Raw genomic sequence first — 20939 nt, 5'->3', positions numbered from 1 at the left:
GGATGTGCTTTGAACTGATAATTTTGATTTTGAACTAACTGAAGATGGAGTTGGGATATGTGTTTGCTTGTATAATGTTATGCAGGTGATGGATGCAACTTGGCGGTCAACGGCGGGATGATCGGGGCCGAGCGGGGTGCTTGGTGTCAGATGATCAAGGAGGCTTAGCGGAGTTAAGAGTGATCCTAGCTGTGCACATGAAGCATGGAAGATTGGATGAATATGGCGTGTTGACAGAGTCAAGAAAAGGGGTTGTCGGTGCAAGTGACAAGGCGGGCTGAGGAATCGGGAGTAGGAGAACTTGTTAGTAGTCAAGATCGCAAGATGGAGTACACATGTCGACATCGGGATGCTTGCATAAGGTGTATGCAAGTGGCAGTGAGTCACGCTTTCAGAAGCGTGCAAGGCGGTTTCGTGGTTTGGCCTCAAAACCATGGTAGGATGGAGTGCACATGGCATCATTGCGAAACTTGCATCAAGATGAAGCTAAGTCGTGAAGGCGCTACGACCGTTTGATGGATGGTGCGGAACATTGACCAAAATGCCTCGGTGGTTGGTGGGAGACCATTGGAAGAGAGAGGTATTTTGGGAACAACGAAACTTGGCTCTCAACGGACCTCTCTAGGCCTATAAATAGAGGGGTAGGGCTGGTTGGGAGGTTGGGCTAGCCACTTGTGTTTGTGTGCTAGGGTTTTAGAGGAAAGGAGAGATGAGATTTTAGCTTTTGTAATAGGTGAGAGCGTTTTGTAAGGAAATCATCTTGTAATCCATCGAAAAGAGGCCTGACCTTTGCAAGAAATGAAGTATTTGTTTCCTCCGATGCTTGTGCGCATCTCCTTCTAGTTTCCTTCTATTGGCTCCCTTGCTTTGTTCTGAGTTTTCCCTTTTTGCATGTGATTTTAATTCTTGATTGAAAGATGAAAAATTTCCACCTTAAGAAACTGTTCTTCTTGTTGTAGAGGCATAAAATTCACAAACAAATATATACAAATGGGTCTTGAATTCGCTTGCCTCTAGATCATCAACTTAGAGAGTTTCTTCTCTCGGTGATCTTCCTTTTGGTTCAAAGGTTTTCTTCCTCACAGTTGCTATCTTTTTGTGGCGATGACTCGTGGGATGAGTGCAAATGGAACCTAGAGTTCATCTAAACCCATGAGAGCCATGTTCCTTCTTGGAGACTTCCATAGCAACAGAGTTTTCTCTCTGTTTTGCTTCCTCTTGAGTTGTGAGCTGCGTTGGGTGATCAAAATAGGAGAAGGTCATCAAATTTCGAAAGAAATTTTGTGAAGCACCTATTCATCCCCCCTCTAGTCACCATTCTCGATCCTACACACGCAAATTTTCACGCACGTGTGGTTCATGGCGCCTTGCACTGTCCTGCATTCAGTGCAAACAAGTCAGATTGCTATATGTAGTTCAGATTCTGAAATAGAACATATAATTAAATTTAGTGCAAACAACTTACACATAGGGATGCCTTTTCAGATTCTGAAATAGTCAGCAAGCATCTAGTATGATCAAATGCATCGTCACTCTTGCTCAATGCTACTGCAATAAACTTCCAGTTTTCTTTGTAGTACAAGAAACTACCAGAAAGGGCTCAAGACATAACAAAGTATCACGCTCATAAGAATCAAGACAAAATAAAGCATTACACTCATATGTTTCATACATAGAAATATGGAATAACTTCAATCTAAGCTACAACTGGTCCTACTTTATCTTCAATCTAAGCTACAACTGGTCCTACATCTGGTTTGTGGATGATGGCATAAGGTTGATGGTTGGGCATGTGATTTTGGTCTGGGTATGGTGGTTGGTGGTATTTTGATTAATCGTCAAGGTTGTGATTATGTTAATGATCCGCCTGATGATAGTTTGAATACTATTTGGTCAGGTCCTCACACTTCCCATCCAGCAAAAACATATATGAACCTTAGGTCAAAATCAACCGCTGCTAGCACATTTTGGCTGGTAATGGAATTTCTACCCCTAAACCGATCTTGCATATGGATAGGTACACACGCTGGTATATGTGTACCATCCATGGCTCATATGCATCCCTATGAAAATAAGTTTTATTCAATTAGATGAACATGACACCTAAAGTATACTTGAAATAGTGATTACCAATTTGGATGTACCAAAAAAGTAAGGGTGAAAGCTACCTGCAGAATTTGTTATCTTTGAATGTGTGTCAATCGATCTTATTCCTATGAGGTCACAGGCATGGATACAAAGGGCATCTAAAACAAGATTCAAATACCTACTAATAGTCTCACTTGATCTATTGAACTTAAAAGCAATTGATCTGATTGACCAATTTTGACCCACAACATGAATAAACATGGGGACTTGTTCCTCTATTGTGACATGAAAGGTGTCCTCTAGCAGGCCATGTGATCGAAGCCCAGCACACAGCTTGTGGAAGACATCTTTCCTCATACGCAGCTCACTTATGCAATGGGCCTCAGTTCCATAATACAAACAATTTAGATGTGTCAATCTTTCAACGTCTCTATCAAGTGTGGGAGCATATGTTATGGCTCTTTCCTTTTCCTTGTATTAATCCTATACAAATACATGGCTAGACACACTAGAATACCAGCAATCAATCTTCTCCTCGACATATAATGGTTGTGGTTCATGTAATACTGTAAATATAATTTTCTTTGACCCATCTAAAACATATATTCAGAAATAAGATGGATTCAGTAAAAGAAAAAGAATGAAACATATACTAATCTTATCCAGATTTTACAAATATAAGAGATAACTAAAAAAAAACAGAAATTTTACAAACAGAGGCCAAAAAAATCTCCCTTCCACGAACAAGTCCTGGTCTATATGCTAAGCAAGGTTTACAAATACGTTTTACAAACAAAGATTTACAAAAATAAGAGATAGCTAAAAAAACAGAGATTTTACAAACAGAGGCCAAAAAAATCTCCCTTCCATGAACAAGTCCTGGTCTATACTAAGCAAGGTTTACAAATGTGTTTTACCTTCGAAAACCACTCAGTGACGGTAATCACGGTTACCGCGGTAACCGCACAGTAATTCAATGGAATTCAGTAGAAACCGGTCGAATTTTATCAAATTTTTGAATTTTTTTGAATTTTTTTGAATTTTAAATTTAGGTTTGGTCGGTAACCGCTCAGTTATAAAAGCGGTGCGGACCGAATCGTCCGGTAACCACGATAAACAAGCGGTTACCGACGATATTTGTAACCCTGATACTAAGTCCTGAAGGTTGTGTATTTGTTTTGTCCGGCTAGGTTTTTTTTTATTCGGTTCCTTAATTCCATCTCATTTGTGGCTGACCCTTCATCAATCGGTCATGCTTTAAACTATTGTACTCGTAAATTGTTGTTTGGTGACCTTTCTAAATGACAAGGATGCACCCATTTCCTACCTATTCTTGAAAGGAATGTATGGCGAGTTTGCCTATTCTAGTTCTATAAATGGGTAGCACAAAATATTTGCTGAAACTTGAAAGACACTTATCGGCACATGGCTTGCAGGTATTACTAAATCAGCATTCCATTGCACTTTAATCAATCAATGTCTATAACTGTAGTTTTCTGAAGAAGTGGGTAAGTGTGTGCATTTGAATTTGGGAACTGCTTGGTAGATCTCTGAAAGACCCAAAACCAAAAAATGCAAGTAGAACTCAATAACTTGCACTAAGAAAAAGAAAACGAGAAGTCCCTTATTAACAAATTTGCAGTAGAAAGATCAGGAATTGCTTTTAAATTGGGCCCATAGGAACTGTTGATGGAGATCTTTTATTACCAGCACTACTCTGAAACCCACGAGCAAGTCAACCTAAATACTGAATGCATTCTTGGATAATTACTGGCTACCAAACCTCAAAGATTTTTATGTGCCCTCGAGCACATTTAGTGGTCAGGAAAGGGAGATGAAGCGGGTGACCAGAGCCGAACAGACTGACCCTGCGATTGCCGTTGCCGGCGTAGTGGAAGGAGTGGGCGGACCCCGGCTGGTGGAAGGCGAGGTAGCGCTCGGCGAGCGCGAGGTACTCGGCGATGGGCTGGTCCCATTGCTCGGCGACGGATTGGTCCCATTGCTTTTGCAACTCTAGAATTGTCCACATCGGAGAAAGGGAGGTGAGGAGATATGCGGCAGCAGTTCATCGGGCACGGCGACGAGGACAAGCGTCAGCTATGGTGGACGTGGTTCTCGCGGAGGTGAAGGACAAGTTGTGGCCGGCCGGCAACCAAACAGCCCCGTAAGCCCAGAAACAATTGCTGATGAATATAAACCAATCAAATATGATTTTAAGCGCACACATGATAAACATGGCAGAAACATGGATCACATGTTATCTGCGTACGACGTGTGTGCACCAATAATTTCCTACGTTTATTAGAGAAAAATAGAAACAACTTTGATTTAATTTCTACATTAATCTAAAAGGAAGAATATCTAATTTCCCTAAAAAAGGAAAAATAAAGGGCATATGGTTTTGTATTTCATAACACGCGTGCATGGATGCTTGTAGCCTGTGCAGTACCAGAACCGTCTGTAAATTACTATTGACAACATGTACGCCGAGAAGAAGATACATGGACAAATGACTAGTGATTATGTCTGCAAATAACATTACACGCTAAATCCAGCTTTGAATAGATTTTCACATCTGCACAATACAATTTTCTAGATTTAAAGTTAATGAAAAAATCCTAAATGTCCCATTTATTAATTTCATCGCGTTGTATATTGTTCATCCCAGGAAAATTAATATATTACGTCACATATATGGTTTGACTAACTTTTTATTTAATTCTATATATTAATTTGGACCACCTCGCGATAGTCACTTCTCAGTATGTAAGCCCAACGTTGAAAATACAAGGTAACATGTATTGAAGATTATTGTCGATATATATTAGTAACTAAAGTAACACAGAGTAAAAATGATATGTTTTGTGATATGCATGCACTGATGAAGTATTTCAAAACTTTCACTTGCATTTATATATACATGTTTAGATTGGGCATTTTATTTTCGATGAGTTTTACGAATTACACACACAAATGAAAATTACTCATCAACGTTACCTTTACTGTGTCAATGTCCAGATCATATTTTTTTTTCTAACAGAGTATGTTATTTCAACTTTCCATGCAGGTCCACATGCTATGCCATTCTTGCGGGTTTTTGAATCCCTATGCCCCTTGCTAGTTCCCACTCCATGCATGGTTGTACTCGCTTTTCCTCAATTGCAACGACAAAGAAAATAACTGTACCTAAGTTTGGGTAAAAGTCTCTTTTGGTAAAGGCTATGCAGTCATGTCCTCATATGATATCTCAGAACAAACGGTGTAAAGAGAAGATCCTACTTTCCCTCATACAGGTGGAGCGACAGGCGTGGTTTTGCCTGCAGAACTAATGGCTTATACAGTGTGAGGCTCGTCGCTGACTCCTGGAGCTCAATCTTATCAACACAGGGTGGTTTGCTCCAAGTAAACCCTTGCAGAAGCCTCGCGAACAGCATCATAGTAATCGAGGTGCCAAGAGATACTGCAGGGCAACCTCGTCTCCCAGCACTGAACGAGATGAACCGCAGCTCTGGCTCAGCCAGGACCACATCGGCGTTGCTCAAATGCCGCTCCGGTTGGAACTCCAGCGGATTGTCCCATACTTTGGGGTTCCGACCGAGCCCAATTCGGCTTAGCATGACATGGCTACCCTCCGGGACGAGATAACCCGCGATGGTGGTGTCAACAATGGCTACATGCGGTGGGTTGAAAGGGTGATACGGGTGGATGCGAAACGCCTCTCGGATGCATGCCTTGAGGTAGTTGAGGTTACCAATGTCGGATTCTTGAACAAGTCTTTCTTTGCCAATGACCTCATCGATCTCTTCGATTGCTTTCTTCATTACACCTGGATTGTTTACCATCTCAGCAAGTGCCCACTCGACTGCATTTGATGGGTTATCCACTGTAGCTAGTGTTATTTCCTGCATTATAGGGTTGCAAGTTGGCCTCAATTAGCTAAAAGCCACTTATGTACATTTCAAGAAAGAAAGAATATGCTCCTTCCGGTTTCATATTAGATGTGGTTTGAGAATTTTAGGTTGGGTGCTTGAAAAACTATCGTTTAAGGATTTTAGGGTCATTTAGTCCGTTTTACCCTTACAATTACTCCAGTCTTACGTACACCATTAACTTCATTCACCATTTATTGTTGTATTGAATAACTCTCATGTACTTGAGTTATGATGGGTAAAATGATAAAAAAAATAACCTTATTTAAACTGTCTTGGTATCCTAGATCTTGTCTAAAACGACATCTAATATGAAACCGGAGAGAGTACGTAACAATAATTATATCTAAAAGATGAGCAGTATGCTGTATCATCACATCTAAAATAGGCCGTCAAGACAATGAATCGTACAACATCCATCGCTTTATAGCTCATTTGGAGCTATCCAAAAGCCATTACTGGCCATATTTTTTTCGTTTAAAGTCATTTACTTTGTTTAAAAGATGTCTTGTTCAAGAACGAAATGTATGGCTGAGCTCTGGGGTACTTGGTTTACTGATCTTATCTCATTGCCGGTTTTTTTTTTCCAGAGGTCACGTCCATCTTTGATAACTAATATTGTGTGGAAAATAGTATATCACTAATTTAAGATTTAAATTCATACAAAGTTCATAAACCTTGTGTTATGTCAAGTGAGTAGACACCTTTTTTTAGCGATAAATTACGATCAGCTAGACAAAAACATTTTTGTTCAAGAGATACTATATAAGTACTACTTAAAACAAAATTATTCTGAATGTCATTCTAAATAAAGTATAATTCTTTTGAATGCTATGTATTTTCAAGATCCAGTCTAGCTACTATACCCGTTCATTCTATGTGACAAAATTGAGCAGTAGTGGAGGGTGAACCAGTGAAGTAATTCAGGAAGGGCAAATCTAACCTCACATAACCATTATATGAGCAAGATATCGATTGGCATGCTATATTTCAATTACCAAGAAATATTCAAATCATATCCGTCAAAAAATAAATGGAGTAGTAAAGCTTACAAGTGTTTCTGCTTTGATCTCTTCAACTGTCAACAACGGTTGACCTTCTTCATCCTCCAGAGAGACCAGCACGTCCAGAAAATCTCCAACCTCTTTCTTCTTGCCACCATCTCTAAGGGCCCTCCATTCTTCAACCCTCTCCTCTATGATAGGATCATGCAACCTAGTGAATGTCCTCATAAGGCCATTCACGACCTCCCCATGGCCGTCAACATCGAGGCCGACCAACGCCGGGAAGTAGTCGGAGATGCTGAAGGCGCCGAGGTAGTCCAAGGCTGTGAATAGCGCGTCAACTTGCGCCTCCTCGCAACGGCCAGGACCAACGGCAGAGTCAGCCGTCGGCTGGAAGAAGTTCCTCTTGCCAAACACGAGCCTTCTGATGATGTTCCCACAGAAATGCCTGGCTACGTGTCGCACGTCTATAGAGCCGAGCGGCTTCTTGATGCATAGGTTGTAGACGTAGCTGACGAGGTGGTCGGCCTCCTCGACGCGCCGGCCAAGCATCCGACGCTCCATGGACGGAGAGAGGACCTCGGAGGCGAGCACCCGCCTCATCTTCTTCCACTGGTCGCCGACTGGCGACATGATCGTGTTCTTGTACCCGAAGCTCAAGGACTTAGCCGCGAACGACGCAGGTCGCGAGGCGAGCACGGCGTCGTTCGTCCGCAGGACCTCCCTGGCCATCTCCGGCGACGACACGGTGATCACGTGGACCAGCCCCAAGCGGAGGCACAGGATCTCGGTGTCCATCTCGTCGAGCAGGTGGTGGATCCACCGGAACACCGGCTTGTTCATGAGCATCTGGTGAATGCTGCCAATGACCGGCAAGGTGGCCGGCCCCGGCGGCAGTTGCCGCTGCTTCCTATTCTTGGTCTTGACACTGTTCTTCCGGTAAAGCAGTACCACGAGAAGGAGGAGAGCCATTGTTACTAGAAGAGCGTTGGCCGTTGCCGGTGCCATGTTTAGTTGTGCTTGTCGTGTTTGCGAGGTAGGCCGTGGGAACGATCGTGGTATTATGCTATCTTAACTGCATCTCCGGTGTATTTATAGCCAACCGGTCAGGAGTAGTGCAGAACTGTGATAAGGATGTCGATAGGAAAGTTAATTAAGTTGTCTACAGTCAAGAAAAAATTTATCGATAACCAAAATTCATTGGAGGCTAGCGAATATCGGATTTATCGGAATTCTATCGGCGATGCAAAAAAATTTCGGATAAAATTTGAAAAAGGCCCAATTTATCTAGAAAATCACATAGATTGCATTCAAATCATTTGATATAAAAAATAACACATAAATGAATTAGTATTTGAGGGGGTGATCTGGCGGTCTGCGGCTTGCAAGCCAACGTTTTGTTGCTCGTGTGTTTGATCTGGGAATTAAAACACGTTAAATTTAAAAATTACCGAAATTTTTGGTCGATAAGTAAATTTATCGGCCCCGCTGATAAACAGGATTATCAGGTTTATCGATTTTTTCGACGATAAATTTTTCACAGCTACAGTCTACACAGTTGTCTATAATTGCCTCGTACAATTAACGGGTTATTTATATAACTAGCCATAGAATAGACACCGATAAGTAAATACAAGATAGTATCTTTCTCTCTCTTCCTTCTTTCCTATCACGTCAACATCCGTGGCGTACAGACAGCTGACATTACCATTATACATGCTCTCAGAAGAATGGTACACGCTCCGTTTTACAATACTTGTCCATAACCACCATCTGCTCAGACTCAGATAAAGATAATAAGAAATGACCATGCATACCCTTGTCCACAACTTATATGTCGTCATTAATGTACTCACGTCATCGAAGCAGAGGGAAAGGGTGAAAATACTACAACACTTTTATTTTCTACATTGGAGGGAAGGGACAAATATTATGATACGGAAGGGCTAAATATAACAATGTTTATGCATTCAAGCGTAAATTATAATATATTATGCTTATGCATTCAAGCGTAAATTATAATATATTATAAAGGTACCATATAAGGCCACACTTTGAACACGGAATTCCACCAAGAACTTAGTATGAAACACCAGATATGTTTTCTATCCTAATACGCATTTCGAATGGGACCTATGTCTCTACTATAAGCAAATTTGGATCCTTTACTTGAGCCATCAATTCACTAACATTTTGTACTGCTACTTAGGAATTTAGAGTGTATACGTGGTTTTGGTTCCTATTTACATATGGTTTTGCTCACATTCTTTTTTAGCGGTTTTTATTGTTATAAAACATGCAATGAACTGATTAAGATCGTACAAAAACAATAATTAAAGCGTGGAAACAGAGAGACAATTTTATTCCCCAGATCTTTGTCATTTTATTGGTCTTAATTGGTGCAAGCAGAAGAGGGCTAGCTTCTCACGAGGATCAGGCAACCAAGTTCTGGTTAGATTGTTTACTATCCGTCAACTTTCTGAAGTTGTGCGCAAGTGTATAGAGGATTCCAAGGCTTACAAAGTTGATATTTGAAACGAATTTCAATTCTACTTTCCAGTAGATCAAACAGCATAAGATTTGGAGATTTCTTCCCAAGAGTTATGGCCATTTCATTGTGTGCTACACAAAGCTGTCATATCTACTACAGAAACCCCAATCGACGACCGTCTATCAGTGTCAGTTTGGCAAGCACTAGCAGTGATATCACTGCCAGTTCAAAACCACTAATGACCAAAAAATTGATGAGTCCAATGGAACCGGCAATGATACGTATGTGTATCACTGCCGGCTTATGGCATCAACCGGTAGTGATAAGCAGTGTATCACTGCCAGTTGCTTCCACTAAGCGGCAGTGATAAGGAATGTGTCACTGCTTGAAAGTGCAAAATTTAGACTAAGAAGGCAACTACTAAATAATTTTCTGATTGCAGTACGAAATATATATGATTATACTTAAAAATATATGATTACGCTAAGTAAGGTCCTGATCCATTACAAAATATATAAGGGCTTGATTAATTACAAAAAAGTTCCAACGATGAATACAACATATCGACACTAATTTCTAGCTAGCTAGCTTACCCTTGTGGTAGTCTATGCCTCTTCGACGTTGGGCACGCCATCATCGTCCGACGATGACGACGAGTCTATCTCATTCTCAAGCTTGTCCCAGTTTTCAATGCTATCATCATCGCTGTCAACGATGATGGGGGTCATCGGGACCTCCAGTGGAGATGACGGCCTCCTCCTCCTCGCAGGAGGCCTCGGAGCCAGCCTCCTCCTCCTCCGTGCATGCTGAGGTGCGATGATTGCTAAACATGAGGAGTTATAGGCCTATAGGGAAGTATGTGATGACATCCAGCTATTCAATGGTTTCCTAAATATTTAGAAGAATTCCTTTTCATTGTTCATACGGATTCAAAACCTCCCTAACATGGAGTTTGAATATTAGAAAGGATCGAATTTAATTCAGATTCATCTCGTCACAGCCAAATACCAGATTAAAAAGTCAATAACTCTCACGTATGGAGTTCGTTTCAGACATATGAGTACCCGTTGAAAAGCTTATTTGATGGCCACACAGAGGATCTGGTCCCATCATGTGTTTCCTTTTGAGCGCACCACAAAATCAATGAAAAATTGACAATAGATGCATTAGAGTTTGTTTGTTTAAGTCTAAGTCATGCAACGAGTTTATTTCTTATTTTAGGTGTCTTACGAGTTTATATAAGCTAGAGGTGTGCATCCATGTAACTCAAACTCAATATTATGAATATATTTTAGTTACAAATTACTCCTATGATGAGGGTCTCATGCCCGTCCTTTCTATGATTAGGCGCAGCCAAATTAGAGAGGAACTGAGGGTTCGATAGTTGTCTTCAAGCATGTGATTCAACCAATCTACAATGCCAGTGGGTTAATGAGCCTACAGATTCTACAGGTTCCACATTCTATCTTTAGTAGATTCAAGAGGTGTGAGTCCCTACAAAGGCAGCGGGTGTACGCCTACAATTCGCCAAGTATCTTCAGTGATCCTACATTGTTGAGAAGATCGGGTTGTCCCCCGTATCAGCTCCCCACCTCTTGATTATATATGAGTGGTGGGGAGAAACCTTCCCTTTTGCAAACTACTTATTTGTACATGGACATAGATGTACCGCTCCTTCTATTCGATGGCAGTTCCTTCATGGACATCAATACGTATTTCTCATTGGATCTTTGGAGAACTCTTCTTTTTCCTTCATTCCTAATATTATGGTTAGGCAAGTGTCCACACATAGGCTAATGCCTAATTTCATAACACTCACAGATTATCACTGCTGATTGCGTAGTGCCGGTTCATTATTGATACATGTGTTTATGAATTAGGAAGTTGAGGGTTCAAGGCATTAATAACTTGGAAAATTGTATATCTTAACTTGTGATTAAAATTTCACCCAGGTGTTGTGGAGGCTAGATAGTGATTCTCTAGCAATCCAATGGCTTGGAGAATAGAGCATTTAGCACTAGTAGCCCAACACCTGAGAGCATAAACTGATTAAAATCAACTTGAGCGTAATGCTAGTTGCTTCTGTTGGGTAACGGGTAGACTACACTAGTCTAAAACAAAAAATTTCTACTGTGTTCAACCAGGAAACGCTTCTTGTTCTCGCAATCGACGCATGGACAACACATATATTGAGACTGTGTATTTGACTTATGCATCGCGGCTTGTACCAGGAAACAATCCACGCCGTTCTTATACTCTGCGCTCACACGGCTCGCATCGTACATCCATCTTCTGTCCATCTACAATTATATTATTATTGTAAATCCAAATTCATAACTTCTAGAATATTTTGCGATCACCAACAAATAAATTATCTCGTCATCTCCTACTAGCAATTGGCCTGGGTTCGAGGAGCCGCCTTTTTCATCTTTTCGTGTCCGCTTCCGATGAGTATTTGTTGGTGCCATCCCTAAATTTTTTTTTTATTATTCAACACCTTATCTATGACTTATTAACGTAACATGAAAAATAAATACGCTCATACATAAATATAATTGTATCTTGCTACATACCTAAATATCATGGTGAAATTTTCTAATTCATTAAAAATCAAAATAAATACACTCATACCTAAAGTTTCCATATTGGGAACATGCTAATTAATTACAATAGAATAAATATAATTAGAGCTTTCTACATACCTAAATATCATGGCTAATTTTTCTAATTCACTGAAAATCAACCATAAATATGCTCATACCTAAAGTTTCTATATTGGAGCTTGCTAATTAATTAAAAAATAAAAAAATATAATTGGAGTTTACTATATACCTTCATATCATGGCTAAATTTTCTACTTCATTAAGAACCAAAAATAAATATGCTCATACATATAGCTAATGTAAATAAATAATAAAGACACTTTCCACCAGAATTGAAGCTTCCATATCAAAATAAGGTATAACTGCATCTATATTGTCTCAAAACATCATGGCCATAGGTTCATCGCCATCTTTTCAAATCTAGAGCAATTTTGCCAATAACATTCAAATAGAAATGGATTGGAGAGGAAGTTACACACCTTGGAACACCTAGGGCATGAGGATTCCTCCAAATTTTGAAGCCATCAAGATCCTGGTGAGCAAAAATCGTCGCCACCGAGCAAGAACAGAGCTCCTCTATGTTGTGCTCGAGCTTGCGAAAGGGGAGGGTGACTTTTATATAGCCAGGACATCACTGCCGGCTCATTTAACCAGCCGGCAATGATGTTATGCTATCACTGTCGGTCGGTGGATTAGGCCGTCAATGATGAGGGAGCAGGGCATCACTGCCAGCTCAATCCATCGACCGACAGTAATGACCCTTATCACTGCCGGTCCATAAGCCAGGATAACTGATTCTTCCCGCGTGGCTTATGAACCGGCAGTGATGGGACGGAATATAAGGCCAATTCTGTAGTAGTGTCGGCACCTTAGGTGCCGAATATAGGCCGGCCCTGCTTTGTCCCTCACGCCGCATCTTGTCATGTGTCATTTCAGGGCTGACTAAAATACAGTAGCACAACTTTGTTTCATTAGGGCACAAGGGAATAAATAAAGAAATGAACTTGATGAGTGAATGTGTGTCATTTCGTGTCATTTTTCTGCACAGAGTGCAGTACCTACTGCTGATAGTAGGGCTGAATAGAGTGCAGTAGCAAATTTAGTTTTATCAAGGCATGAGCGAATAAATAAAGAAAGGAACTGGATGACTGAGTGTGTGTAAATTTGTTTTAACGTAATTTTATCAACATTTTATTATTCACTTAACGTATTTGTGTTGGTAACTTTTTAGTGAAGTAACGTCGGGTGGATACAAAATCTAATTTGTCAAACAATAATAGTTGTGGAGTACAACTGTCATATAACCCGGTATAGAGGTTACATACGCTGATAAACATTACATAGGATATGTGGTTTTTCATCACTGCGTGAATGGATCCTAACCATAAAGAGATGACGATAACAAATGTTGGCAGTTAAGGTATGCCTAAAGACTAATTTAATAGCGTGCCGCTGCTAAAACAAACATGCCTTAGGGAATGAAAATAGATCGGGTTACAATAGATGCTTTCTACTGAGTGCACCTAGGATATTTGCCCTTTCGCTATGCATCGGGGCCCTCTGCTTTAGCGCGACGAACCCTCTCACGCTTCCTTTCCCTCTCTGCTTCATGTGCCTCAGCTGCGGCACACTCCTCTGCTGCCTTTCTCATACGCTCCTCCTCCTGATGCTTGAGTCGTAGATCCTCCTGTTGTTCCTCGTACTCCCAACGTTCGTATGCTTCCCTCCTCCACCGCATGCTCATGTCAACCCACCGCTTCTGATGCGCATTTTGCTCCATGTCCAGCCATTCTATGAAGTCACAGATGGGTGGAGGAGATTGAACATATAAAACAAGAGGGTAGAATAATAAGATAGTGCATGAAATCGTACGAAAAGTACCACATTAGAGATATACGTCGCTATACAGGTGGGTACTCGTACAGTCCATGTCAATGCTTGTTATATTAGTAGTTGGCACACATGAAGAAGTGTAGGTCATAGGTGTAGCAGATGTCTTGGGACTCGCAAAGCCTACAAGGGTCGACACAGAAGCACATCAGTGGTTGGACCCCAGAGGGATGAAAATCCCCCAATATTTCTTGGGTGGGCTTGGTGAGAGCTAAGGAAGGAGTAGTCTATCCATGGATGAGGATGGAGTTTTTTATAGTGGCTGGGGGCTGGTGCATGGATTGAGTGCATGGGCTTGGTTGGGGGTTGGAGTATAGGATTCCCTATGAAAACTAGAAAAGTTGTGGTAGAGATTCTCTGTGAAAGTTGTTGCTTCGTGTGGTCATTTCATTCTGCAAAAGTTCAGCAATGAGTTACTGTTACTTCTGTATGGAGGCATAGAATCCTATGAAAGCATTCCCTATGAAAGCTATTGATTTTGAGTGGGTGTAGAAGTAACATCAATCCCTTTGATCTTAATCCGAAGTCAAAGCCTGCTTTAAGCATTCATCCTAAAGCAAGCATAACCCAAGGTTGAACGGTTCATGCAATCACATTGTTGATTTTAGAGTTACAATTAATGTTAGTCCCGAGGTGCTGATGATACATTGGCATGTCTAAAGCCTGAATTGAATTCACAAATACCTTTCATATGTTTGAAAGAATTTTTCTTGGATAGTACGTTAATATAATAAACTTACCATCACATTGATTAGACAAATAGTTCACAAGTAGTTCGTAAACAAAATAAATAGTCTTGCCTACCATTTGCATAGTTCATAGTGCATAGATGTTGAATACCTAGATCATCTCAAGATGGCGGAGAAAAGTGGTGACGTAAATTAGCAGAAGAATGCCAGCTATGCCAGTCAATGCTATGAGGGTAAGATTGTTGTCATCTCCAAGATGGTAATGGAAAATTGTAAGGATGGGTACCAGCAAATCCACCATCATTTTCAGGGTCATTAATATCCTCCGAAGATGGAGGCCTCGGAGGGAGGGGTTGTCGTGGCATGAAATCATTGTCATCTTGAGCTATCACGGTAGTAGCACATCCTATTTCCTTGACGATTGTACACCATCTCGACGTGGTGCATGAGTGTCCTCTTGTAGTGATCATTGAACCTTCTTCTGTATTGCTACTGGAACGTCGAGGCATTTGGGGCACGAAATCATCATCCTCATCGTCCTCATCATTTTCTAGATGAGTAGTACAGGGCGCCCTTGTAACCTTTAGGTTCGCTGACCATCGTCGTCTTCTACGCAAACCAGGCATGACACCCCCACCGAAGAGCATATACATCACCAAGAATTTTGTGATGTCTTTGTTGATCAACTGTTCGTCTTCCCAGAATGCCTAACACAAAGAGGAGCATTTGAGTCAATGAAAAAAAGATAAGTAGGGTGAGTGCATAGGAAATTATGAACCTGAATGTGGAATGCATACTGGTCGGGCAACATCACTATCGTTCTTTGCCTCCCAGAGAAACCTAGAATAGAAGGATGGTCGGCCAGTTTGCACACCATGAGATACGTTTGATGCAGCTCGTGCAAGAGGGCCCTAAGGTTTTTGGTGGTTATATGTTGGAGTAGAATGGTTAACGCAGAACAGAAGGGTCTTGCATGCAATTTGGCCATGGCTTGGATTAGGTTGCTCTCCTTGAAGGGATCATCCTTCCCTTCATGCACAACATGCAAGGAGGCATTAAGTGCTATATAGATCGTTGTAGGTGTCTAAGGAAAGCCTGTACTCGAAGATACCACCATAGATTTATTGATCCTTCACTGCAACGTTATGGCTCTGCACCAAAGCACGAATCCCTGATTGTTTAAGAAACATTAAACAAGTATTAAATCACATAATTATTTAACAAATATTACATAAATTATGTGCCAGAATTATTTGACAAACATTACATAAATTAAAAATAATTAAATTTATAATACAGTGAATAATACATAATAGGAATGACTACGATGATATAGTCAATAATACATGTGTCATTAATAAGTACAAGTGCACCGAACAACTACATTGATGACTCAACGGCGACGACACCGCATGCAATCCCTAGGAGTGTACGCGTCTAGTGAGTGTGGGACCCTCATCCCAACGGCCTGCGTTGGCCCCTGCCTCGTGTTCCCTTGCTCGTCATCGTCATCGTCGTGCCCTATGGGACCCCCACCGAATGTGTATCCCACCCCGCTAACTCTGCCCTGCATGTACCATGAAGAAGGATCCTCATGCGGCAGTGTGGACGCCCCTAGAACATGCTCCGACAAAGTACGGTGTGCTAAAGGATCACCCTACTAGTACCACTGTGAACCCCCAGGTGTTTCGAGATATTGGGGGTACTGTGCGCTGAGGAGCTCGGTGAAGCTGGCAGCCTGTCTTGCAGCAGCCCAGTAGAAATCATGCATGCCACTCCAGTCAGGCGTCTGCTGCATGTAGTCAACAACATCCTCGTGACGAGTCGATGCTGTAGGCGGAGGTGTCAGACTGAGGAGGCTGTGTCCACTACGGGACCTGTGAACCCAGTGTACATTGCTCGGGCGCAGGAGCCTGAGCGCACTCCTCATGATGCTCTGAAGCAGAAGGTGCCTCTCACGACTGTGCCCAAACGGGTTCGTCACGAGCACTGGATGAGTGCCTGCTGTGGGAGACATGGGACGGGTCCATGACTGGTAGGTCATACCCCCTCCAACGCAAGGCACAACCACCTAGACCACGTATAGCGGACAAGAAGCGGAACCCTCTCATCCTCATGTAGTCCCGGAGAGGGTTCCGATCCCTCCACGTTGATGACCCGCTTGCTTTCCACAAGCTTGCTCCACCTGCGTATGCATCTCATACGCCTCTTTAGTCTATATAAGATGAGAGCCATATCAGTAATACAGAGGTTTAACCAACAAAAATTATTATAAGTACCGCAACACTTACCACAACATGAAGACAGTGGACACGATCCTCGGGGAAGGGTCTGGTACGTGGTGTCGTCGTATTGTCCAGCAGGAACAATGACATCCATCGCGGTTGGCTCCATCCACCTCTATTGGTGCTCGGCATTTACGGATGCCTAGTCCCGCATGCCTTCGCCCCCTATGCGCTCCTCCTATACGTGACAAAATAGTTATGATTTATTAACATGGATCACCAAAGGTACTAATGCTACCTACAATAGCACACTCTCGTGCGCCCGACTGGCGTCTCATGGGAGGAAGATATTGGCACCACCTGTCGGTACTTAAACTGCCTCTGTGCACGCTTAGGAGAATATGCTTCCATGTTTTCATGTATAACATGAAGCATTTGGTCATCCATAAGCCCGAGTCACGCCAACAATATGATGCGATGAGCCCTCTAGTCGCAATTTCGGCCACTTGTACCATACGCCATGGATCCCACTCCACGACATCAGCGCTAAAGATGTCCAAATCACTGATCACTCAGGAGTAGCTACCATGGTCTTGATGCTAACTCCATCTTAGCCTGGCATGCATGCATCGATACCCCATCGTAGGCCTCATGTCATCTGCAATGCCATCGGAGATGGGGATTGGGATAGTAGCTCTTGAGCACCCAAGATTGACAAATCGGGAGGTACTCTTAGCTCCATAGCTGTAAAATATGTAGGCAGCCTATAATTGATCCCTTCTTCTTTGATCGCTGAGTTGCATCACACAATCCTCTATAGCTAGTAGCCAGCATAGCAAATTCCCAACTATAAGATGTCAGCTCATAAGGATGTGATGTGAGCTGACTCACTAACCATACAATATGGGGAATGACATAATCACCTGCCATGCTGCAGAACATGATTCATCATAGTAGGACGTATAAGTACACCTTATAGTGTTGTATAGCTGTAGCCTTGTCCGCATCTGGTGGGTATGGACTGAACTGTGGCAGCCCATAAATCCAAGACATGGAGAAGCCAACATCCTTCTTATCATATTGCACACCAAACATACAAGATGCAGATGGTCAATAAAGCTTAAATAGCACTACAATATTTGAAGTGCATTACATAACAAATAATTACCTATCCTCAATGTAACCTTACCACTGCTCATTTGTTGGTCATGAAACTACTAACGAGGCACCCTTGATTGGCAGGCCGGTCAGCATGGCCACATCCCTCAATGTTACGGCCATCTCGCCAAAAGGAAAGTGAAACGTGTGCGTCTCAGGACGCCACTAGTCGACAAGACCTGTGAGCAGTGGCTCCTCAATTGATGGGAGAGGTGTCATGCCACCACCCGTCATGGGAGCTCTGGCCATCATGAGAGTGGAAGGTAGTAGTTCTGCCCATATGAGTGGCTCATGAAATCGAGGGTCTGACTCCTAAATCGTGTGGACACTCCAGGCTCACAACGAAAGCAACTGCAAAAGGTATCGAATACATGTACTGAGTTAGTAGCAAATTATCGTGGAAATTAAAAAGCACATATAATCATGGTACCTGCTGGCCTGTGAAAATCATCCGTCCCCTATGGTTCTTGTTGTACTGCTACTGAAGAAGCTCGGGAAGACCACCGTGAGCCATGACAATGATTTCAAGCTACATGGTTCAATAAGTAGGTGAATAACAAATTAGAATATATTACAAGCTTCATGGTGCAATAATATGTGAATAACAAATTAGAATATACTACAAGTTTGATGGTTCAATAAATAGGTGAATAACAAGCTTCATGGTTCAATAAAAAAAATATCGTATGTGATGCCAGTACCAAATGATATATTACAAAATAGGTAGTACAACTAATGGGTGAATAACAATTTAGAATACAAACTATGTCTGCAAATAACTTCAAACAACAAATTAAAATGCAACAACTCTAATACACTACAGTTCGATATTGGCCTGATAGTTTACTGCCGGGTTGGGCATGTCCTCCTGTCATGGCTAGATTGTTTGCAAAGTTTGCACTTGCGTAGGCCATCAATAGCATCGTGCTCTAGGCCTTCCAGGATCCGTGCGTTGTGCTCGGGGATAAGGTATCCACTTAGCCCCCTCGATCATTTTGTAGCTGCTTCCGATGTTGAAGGACCACATCTTTGGAAGTCATGTGTTCCTCAATGCATCGATCATGAAGTACGGTGATACGTACTATGATCCATCATTGCCGCCTATGTCCCTGCAAGCGGCTAAGACATGCGAGCACGAGATATGGTGCAGTTTTGGCTTATTGCATGTGCACTTCACCTCGTGAGGCCTAAGTTGACATTGTTGCACTGTGTCCCCTACGCTATACCCTGAAGCATACCTACGACAGCATATGACCTCGAATTCATTGTTGGCCAGGTCGTAGATCCTCGTCTGATGGAAGTGTACCTTGTTCCTCCTTCTGAATATGATTTCCTCCACCTTAGGTGCGACCCACGTGCTGCAATTCATAGCAGCATTACCATGGTCTTAAAAGTAGTCTGTCATTCTATAGAATGTCTGCTCAATGATGGCACACAACAGGAGGCCGCGTACTTCCTTTAGGACATTGTTGAACACCTCTGCTATGTTCGTTATCATAATGGTGTATCTAATATGGGATACAATAATTTTAGAAGGCCTATTTGCATAAGAAAGGGTACAACATGAACATTTAACTTCTATGTGCTAACCTAACACTATGAGTGTCATGGATTAGAGCCTAACGCTCCACCAACTTCTCACTATCCACTGGCTAAACATAGCATGTGAACGGCTAATGATAGTTTGTCCTCCAACCAGTTGCGTTCATAGATGGTCCTCCTATGCTTATTGATCTGCCATCATCTTGTGAGTGGCCTCATTTAACTCTCTCCATATCTTGTTGAACTTCGTCTGTTGGTTTTGCAGACACAACCCTTTGAATCTCTTTACAAGAGACTTGCTGTGGTACCTTATATACAGGTTTGCTCCCAAGTGTCGCCAGCACCATCTTCTCTCCACATCAGACCATTCATGCAGAAGGCTCTTGTTGTGGTTTGAGATGATGCAAACTCGTTTCCTGTTTTCCACGACACATGTCCTCATCAAAGTGAGGAACCACAACCAGCTATCATTGTTCTCACTCCCAACCATTACAAAAGTGAGAGGAATGATATGATTATGTGCATCTACGGCTATCACTGTCATAAGGGTACCATGGTACTTATCGCTCAGAAATGTGGCATCCACACATAAAATCGGCCTGCAATGTCTGAAATCTTTGATGCATTGTCCAAAGGACTAGAATAACCTAATGAGGTATTGGTCATTGGTGTTATATGACCCATTCTCTAGCTTAATCTGCTCATCTACTATGGCCCACTGAGTCCCTGGATTCATCATGACAATCTTCTGCAGTAGCCTCGAAGTAGTTGTAAGACTCCTCGAAGCTTGCAAACAACATCTTCAACGCCTTATGCTTCACTTGCCACGTGGTGTGGTAATTGATCATCATACCCGTCGTAGTCTGCACCTCCTCCATAATGGATTTTAGGGACAAACAAATGTCCGTGCCAACAAGAGTGATGAGGAGTTGAGCTATGAACCTCGCATCAACGGCGTGGTCACATTCCTAATAGCCTCTTCGCTGCATGTATGTGGGGTGTATCTACTTATCACAAAATAGTTCTGATATTTTGGCATATGTGCTCGTACAAAATAAGGACAATTCGTGTGCTTGATACACCTGACCTCATACTCCGTAGTGTTAGACTAGGCGTACTTGTGGTCCCTTCTTGTCACTATATCATAGTTGCTAATAAAGTAGATGACCTCCCCCTGTTACGAAACTATTGCCTGACCCGGATAACATTATTCTGGTATCCCTAATTAGATAAGGTGTTATACTCAACGACGGCACAATACAGCAGTCCAGCACCACGAAAGTACTGGATCGCAGGCATTGGGTCATTGTTGTCAACAGC

At 42.0% G+C, this 20939-nt stretch overlaps 1 protein-coding gene across 1 annotated transcript; it reads right to left on the bottom strand.

Moving 5' to 3' along the window:
• Positions 1-5062: 5062 nt before the first annotated feature.
• On the bottom strand, positions 5063-8066 carry LOC133923898 (tyrosine N-monooxygenase-like). The gene is made up of 2 exons (XM_062369192.1): positions 7070-8066; positions 5063-5990 (listed from the first exon to the last, which is right to left on the bottom strand). Exons 1-2 carry the CDS (start codon positions 8027-8029, stop codon positions 5364-5366), a joined length of 1587 nt encoding a protein of 528 aa, XP_062225176.1. The 5' UTR covers positions 8030-8066; the 3' UTR covers positions 5063-5363.
• Between the last annotated feature and the right edge of the window lie 12873 nt (positions 8067-20939).

The sequence above is a fragment of the Phragmites australis genome, chromosome 7 (genome assembly GCF_958298935.1).
Source record: "Phragmites australis chromosome 7, lpPhrAust1.1, whole genome shotgun sequence".
NCBI lineage: Eukaryota > Viridiplantae > Streptophyta > Magnoliopsida > Poales > Poaceae > Phragmites > Phragmites australis.
Note: the sequence above shows the minus strand (reverse complement) of the source record. Positions and strands in the feature narration are given on the sequence as shown.

Coding starts and splice junctions, on each gene's coding strand:
- LOC133923898 (XM_062369192.1), bottom strand. CDS start 8,029: ATGGCACCGGCAACGGCCAACGCTCTTCTAGTAACAATGGCTCTCCTC. Junction 5,991..7,069: donor AGATCAAAGCAGAAACACTT/GTAAGCTTTACT, acceptor CCTATAATGCAG/GAAATAACACTAGCTACAGT.